Source organism: Oncorhynchus masou, unplaced genomic scaffold, assembly GCF_036934945.1.
Source record: "Oncorhynchus masou masou isolate Uvic2021 unplaced genomic scaffold, UVic_Omas_1.1 unplaced_scaffold_4115, whole genome shotgun sequence".
Taxonomy (NCBI): domain Eukaryota; kingdom Metazoa; phylum Chordata; class Actinopteri; order Salmoniformes; family Salmonidae; genus Oncorhynchus; species Oncorhynchus masou.
Window position 1 is genome coordinate 1 of NW_027010513.1, and position 7586 is coordinate 7586.

The 7586-nt window shown below is 42.7% G+C and overlaps 1 protein-coding gene across 1 annotated transcript; it reads right to left on the minus strand.

Annotated features, from left to right (window-relative positions):
* Positions 1 to 943: 943 nt before the first annotated feature.
* LOC135534897 (solute carrier family 40 member 1-like) lies at positions 944 to 6472 on the minus strand (the record flags this gene model as incomplete). The annotated part of the gene is made up of 7 exons (XM_064961704.1): positions 6370 to 6472; positions 5128 to 5195; positions 4740 to 4899; positions 4022 to 4137; positions 3472 to 3598; positions 2942 to 3211; positions 944 to 1632 (listed from the first exon to the last, which is right to left on the minus strand). Coding segments are annotated over exons 1-7 (1533 nt in total), but the record flags the coding sequence as incomplete, so codon positions are not given.
* Between the last annotated feature and the right edge of the window lie 1114 nt (positions 6473 to 7586).

Genomic DNA, 7586 nt, shown 5'->3' on the forward strand with positions numbered 1-7586 from the left:
TAGACTATGGTCTGTACAGACAGACTACTAGACTATGGTCTGTACAGATATGGTCTGACTACTAGACTATGGTCTGTACAGATAGACTACTAGACTATGGTCTGTACAGATAGACTACTAGACTATGGTCTGTACAGACAGACTACTAGACTATGGTCTATATAGATATACTACTAGACTATGATCTATACAGATTGACCACTATACTATACTGTACTGGAACGAACATCTCTGAAGCTGGAGAATCACATCTCCCTCATTAGCTTTAAGCACCAGCTGTCAGAGCATTTCACAGATCACTGCACCTGTACTTCTGTAAACAGCCCATCTATCTACCTACCTCATCCCCATACTGATATTTATTTATTTTGCTCCTTTGCACCCCAGTATCTCTACCTGCACATTCATCTTCTGCCGATCTACCATTCCAGTGTTTAATTGCTATATTGTAATTACTTCGCCACCATGGCCTATTTATTTCCTTAACTTACCTCATTTGCACTCACTGTATATAGACTTTTTGTTGTCTTTTGTTCTACTGTATTATTGACTGTATGTTTTGTTTATTCCATGTGTAACTCTGTGTTGTTCTATGTGTCGAATTGCTACGCTTTATCTTGGCCAGGTCGCAGTTGCAAATGAGAACTTGTTCTCAACTGGCCTACCTGGTTAAATAAAGGTGAAATAAAAATAAATAAAAACTATAGTCTATATAGATAGACCCCCACACTCTGTCATCAAAACTGGTAAAAATATTCCGGTATAATACAAAAATGATTATCTTCCAACACTATTTGAACTAATTTACTGTTGAGTTTCAAAAGAACTGAATACCCACAGCCTATGTTAGAAACATGCATAATACTGTTGCTATTGTTAAACTGTGGATCAGCAACTCAATCCAATTGTGAAGGGCCTGGGTCTGCTCGTCCCTCTTACTCACCGATGCGTGCTGTGATGACCCCAAGAACAGCAGGATTATAGAGATGTAGGAGTCTGGCTCCATGCCTGATGGCATATTCTCAAACAGCACCGTGTTGTTGGTCCAGTGGATGGACGAGCGGTCGGGCAGCAGTGGCTGATTAATGCCACCCCGCATCGGGTAGGTGTGTTTCTGCCTCTGGCCCTCCACCATCCCCCCGGCCGCCGACAACGTTGAGTTGGCGTTGGCGTCCAGGAAGGGCCTGAGCAGGCGGAGGTCCATGGGGCTGCCGGGGGCGAACACAGAACACACACACAGCAGCAGACAGCAAAGATGGAGACAGCTGGAGATGATGCCTGTGTTGACTAAACCGTAGGCCTTCCTCAGCTTGGTGAACATGATGGTGCCCATGAGGCCTGTTATAGCCGAGACCCCCATCAGCAGACTGAGCAGGGAGCCACTGATGCCCTGGGTGTAGGCGTAGCCCGTGGTGATGCAGTCGAAGCCCAGGACAGTTGTGTAGAGGAAGGCCAGGCCCATCCCAGCCAGGAAGACATCCTGGCGGTAGTAGGCCCTCCAGCCGTCCTTACAGGTGCTCAGCAGCCAGCGGAAGCGTCCAAAACATAGAGGCAGGTTGGTGATCTCCTTGAGGTTCAGGCTCATGTCGTCATCACTGAGGCCCGGGGCTGATGTCACCACCTCACTATGCTCTACTGAGAGGGAGAGGACAAGCATAAGTCAAGCTACTAACAATGATCTACTGAGAGGACAAGCATCAGTCATGCTACTAACAATGATCTCCTGAGAGGACAAGCATCAGTCATGCTACTAACAATGATCTACTGAGAGGACAAGCATCAGTCATGCTACTAACAATGATCTACTGAGAGGACAAGCATCAGTCGTGCTACTAACAATGATCTACTGAGAGGACAAGCATCAGTAATGATACTAACAATGCTCTACTGAGAGGACAAGCATCAGTCATGCTACTAACAATGATCTCCTGAGAGGACAAGCATCAGTCAAGCTACTAACAATGATCTACTGAGAGGACAAGCATCAGTCATGCTACTAACAATGATCTACTGAGAGGACAAGCATCAGTCATGCTACTAACAATGATCTACTGAGAGGACAAGCATCAATCAAGCTACTAACAATGATCTACTGAGAGGGAGAGGACAAGCATCAGTAATGATACTAACAATGCTCTACTGAGAGGACAAGCATCAGTCATGCTACTAACAATGCTCTACTGAGAGGACAAGCATCAGTAATGATACTAACAATGCTCTACTGAGAGGACAAGCATCAGTCATGCTACTAACAATGCTCTACTGAGAGGACAAGCATCAGTATGATACTAACAATGATCTACTGAGAGGACAAGCATCAGTCATGCTACTAACAATGCTCTACTGAGAGGGAGAGGACAAGCATCAGTCAAGCTACTAACAATGATCTACTGAGAGGACAAGCATCAGTCATGCTACTAACAATGATCTACTGAGAGGACAAGCATCAGTCAAGCTACTAACAATGATCTAGATGAGAGAACAAGCATCAATCAAGCTACTAACAATGATCTACTGAGAGGACAAGCATCAGTAATGATACTAACAATGATCTACTGAGAGGACAAGCATCAATCAAGCTACTAACAATGATCTACTGAGAGGGAGAGGACAAGCATCAGTCATGATACTAACAATGCTCTACTGAGAGGACAAGCATCAGTAATGATACTAACAATGATCTACTGAGAGGACAAGCATCAGTCATGCTACTAACAATGATCTACTGAGAGGACAAGCATCAGTCATGCTACTAACAATACTCTACTGACAATTGTAACTGGAAACAGCCAATTTCATTCAATTTTACTGTAAAGTAAAGCTATGCTTCACTGTAAAGTTGGATGAAACAGGTTGGAAGATCCACTATACTTTACTTTACCAACTCAACTACTGAAGTAGTCACACAGTAACCAGGACAACAGGACACTGACCTTGTGACCCCCTCCCTCCAGCAGTCCCTCCGTCCTCTTTGCTGGTCTCTCCAGGGAGGCCTGGCCGTCCTCGGGCGCAGGTGGTTTGACGGACAGCGCCGGGACAATGCGGTAGACCCGGGACAGGAAGATAAACTCTACGATGAGGGACACCAGGTTCCAGCCCAGGATGAAACCGCAGCCGATCACGTTGGAGGCCAGGGTCATGACCTGTCCCACCGCCAGCGGTGCCAGGATGTTGGTCACCTGATCGATGCGCCGCATGGTAGCATTCATCCCTTCAGATGAGAATCAACCAAAAGGTACAGGGTTTAGTTTGGTTGTGGTGATATGGTATCTGTGTTACCAGCTTTACTAATGGCTACATTATCAAACTGCCTCTATTGTAATGCATGTGATACATCCTAGATAAACTAAATACATAGAGTGTCTGATAACCTTGAAGTGCTTTAAATTAACCAGCAGCCAGTTCAGCAGCTGAAACAGAAACAACAATCCCTTGTGATGTAATAGCGTGTGGCAGGTCTGCCAGTCTCACCGGCGAGGTGACCCCGGTTGTATCCAGTGATAACCACAATCCAGTCCCTCTGGATGGCGATAGTCAGCGCTGTGCTTGCTAGGTTAGCCACATCTGCCAGGACGATCACCACCGTATAACAAACCACCTTGTGTAAGTTTTGTGATGCAACACGTTACTACACATGACAGCACAGAGCAGCAGGAGGCTCAGAACAGCAGCAGCAACAACATGGACACAGAACAGTGCAGGTGAAACAGCAACCGTCACAGCAGTTTGCAATAATATATCTAGCCTGATTCTCAACAGACCTGGGTTTAAATAGTATTCATTTTCTTTCAAATACATTGAGCGTTTGATTGAGCATGCCTGGAGCACTGGATGGGTGGGGTTTGTCATTTTAGGACTATTCCATTGGTTCCATTGCACCAGGCAAACTCAATCAAGTGCAGATAAAGTCTTTGAAAGGATACAAATACTATTTAAATTCATATCTGATTCCAAAACATACTGTTGGTTCATATCATGAGAGTTCAGACAGTATGGGAGAGAAAATGAAAAATATACTCACAGTTAACCAGCCATCCCAAATGCTCTCAATCCACTGTTTATATAAGAAGACCAACATCAGCACAATGCTACACACCGTCACTGAAATGTTCTGAACCAACAAGGATGCATGTGCCACTAAAACCAAGGAGGGAGAAGAAACTAAGACTCTAAAATATTCTGGAACAATGCATTTCAGAGAACCATAAAAACTTCTACAGAACCATAAAAGTATCATTGGTCTTAAAGGGGCATTCTGCAGTTGCCATAGTACATTCATTTTTGGACTTTTAATGTAATGATATATAGCCATTGATTCTAAAATATTATTACTTATAAATGACTAATGAGCTTAGATCATCTGTTGTATCCCATTAGATCCCCAAATATACACTTGTTTTACTTTGAAAATGTAAACTAACTCTGTATAGCTTAAAAACATGAATACAACTATAATGTTCGTCTCATGGATGGTCAGTACTTCCATAGCTCTATCTATGAATTTGTGAGTGGTTTCATTTATCCAGCCAAATCCCTCAGCAATTTACCAAAATAGTGGTAGGATGCAACTTTGTTACTGTTTGAACTGCAGAGTGCCCATGTGAGGCAGAGAGGCAGGCAATTAGGACTGTGTCCCAAATAGCATCCTCTTCCCTATTATATTGCAGTACCTTTAGGGTGCCATTTGGGACTAGATGTCAGTCCCTATAGCTGTAAATATAAATTATTGTTGGTCTAACCTTTGTTCCTGGGGTTGCGGTCAACCCAGTCCCCAATCAACGCCCCTAACAGCAGCACTGACCCCGCCACCACCAAGCCGAATATTGCGGTCAGCAGCAGGTTCCGTCCATACAGCTCGATCAGGAACACCGAAATGGCAAAGTGCCACATACGGTCACCCTGTTAGATAAGACAAATAGTTATCATGACGGAGAAGAACGTTTTCAGCTTTTTGCTTTTAGCTTTTTACTCTTTCTAGGGGTAAAGGGCATAAAGAGAAATGTAAAGTATGTCCATCTTTCATTGATTTGCAAGACACTACCAGGTTGATGACATAAACCTTAGTGTCCAGCCAGTATGGCCTTGTAGCTCCCTTACCCATTGCTGTTACATGAAAAGGCTTCTTACCCACATTGACAGCGCCCCACTGACGTAGATCAGGAATTTAGGGCCCCTGAGGTAGATGAGGGCTGACCCTGGTGAGTATGTTCAACAGAGACACACAGTAACATGAACAATAACCAGAGATAACATCATTATGAGTCTACAGGACACATTCTGCATCTAGAGCTGGAAAACATTAAGCACTGGGCATCAGAGTATGTCTGAACATATTTAGGACCAGGATGTGTTCTGATCAGAAAACAAAAGCATTAAGTTGCTCTTATACCTAACACTTTACATTAAGTAGATCGTACACCTAACACTTTACATTAAGTAGCTCTTATACCTAACACTTTACATTAAGTGGCTCTTATACCTAACACTTTACGTTAAGTAGATCGTACACCTAACACTTTACATTAAGTAGCTCTTATACCTAACACTTTACATTAAGTAGCTCTTAGACCTAACACTTAACATGAAGTAGATCGTACACCGAACACTTTACATTAAGTAGCTCTTACACCTAACACTTTACATTAAGTAGCTCTTATGCCTAACACTTTACATTAAGTTATCTTACACCTACTGTAACACGTTACATTAAGTTGCTCTTATACTTAACACGTTACATTAAGTTGCTCTTATACTTAACACGTTACATTAAGTAGCTCTTATGCCTCGCACTTTACATTAAGCAGCTCTTACAACTAAACACTACATTAAGTTGCTCTTATACCTAACATTTTACATTAAGTAGATCACACACCTAAAACTTTACATTAAGTAGCTCTTATACCTAACCCTTTACATTAAGTAGCTCTTATACCTAACAATTTACATTAAGTTACTCTAACACCTAACATTTTACATTAAGTAGATCGCACACCTAACACTACATTAAGTTACTCTAACACCTAACACTTTACATTTAGTAGCTCGTACACCTAACACTACATTAAGTTACTCTAACACCTAACACTTTACATTAAGTTACTCTAACACCTAACAAGTAGATCGTACACCTAACACTTTACATTAAGTAGCTCATACACCTAGCACTTTACATTAAGTTGCTCTTACACCTAGCACTTTACATTGAATTGCTCTAATACCTATATAACTGTAACACTGTGGTTCCGACAATCTCAACGTGTTGTTACATCATCATTAAGTAATAGCTGTGTAGTTGTATTGTCAGGTCATGAGGTCAGGGTAAACTCCTGGTCATCTCTCTCTGTCCACTCCCGCAATAGACGAGCTGACCTGATGTACTCCTGGCCTTCCTGGCCCGAGCCTCCCTGATGTCATCAGACTCAAGCTCCACCACCACCCCTCCACACTGGGCTGCGTCTGCTCGCAGGGACATTGCCTGTACAGAGTCCAAACCAGGTCACCGGTAAGGGGTCAGAGGTCATACAACTACTGTACAAGAATCCAGAAGGGTCTTGTCAACTTAATGGAACTAGTAGAGTTAAGAATGGGCCTGCTCAACTCAACTGAACTTGAACATACAGTTGAAGTCGAAAGTTTACATACAGCCAAATACATTTAAACTCAGTCTTTCACAATTCCTGACATTTAATCCTAGTGAAAATTCCCTTCCTTAGTTTAGTTAGGATCACCACTTTATTTTAAGAATGTGAAATGTCAGAATAATAGAGATTTATTTCAGCTTTTATTTCTTTCATCACATTCCCAGTGGGTCAGAAGTTTACATACACTCAATTAGTATATACTTCCCACACTAAGTTGGGTGAGTTTTGGCCCGTTCCTCCTGACAGAGCTGGTATAACTGAGTCAGGTTTGTCGGCCTCCTTGCTTGCACACACTTTTTCAGTTCTGCCCACAAATTTCTATAGGATTGAGGTCAGGACTTCGTGATGACTTTGTTGTCCTTAAGCCATTTTGCCACAACTTTGGAAGTATGCTTGAGGTCATTGTCCATTTGGGAGACCCATTTGCGACCAAGCTTTAACTTCCTGACTGTCTTGTGTCTTGAGATGTCCACATCCACATACTTTTCCTCCCTTGTGATGCCATGTATTGTGTGAAGTGCACCAGTCCCTCCTGCAGTAAAGCACCTCCACAACATGATGCTGCCACCCCCGTGCTTCACAGTTTTGATGGTGTTCTTCGGCTTGCAGACCTCCCCCTTTTTCCTCCACATATAACGATGGTCATTATGGCCAAACAGTTCTATTTTTGTTTCATCAGACCAGAGGACAATTCTCCAAAAAGTATGATCTTTGTCCCCATGTGCAGTTGCAAACCGTAGTCTGGCTTTTTATATGGTAGTTTTGGAGCAGTGGCTTCTTCCTTGCTGAGCTGCCTTTCAGGTTATGTTAATATAGGACTCATTTTACTGTGGATATAGATACTTTTGAACTTGTTTCCTCCAGCGTCTTCACAAGGTCCTTTGCTGTTGTTCTGGGATTGATTTGCACTTTTCGCACCAAAGTACATTCATCTCTAGGAGACAG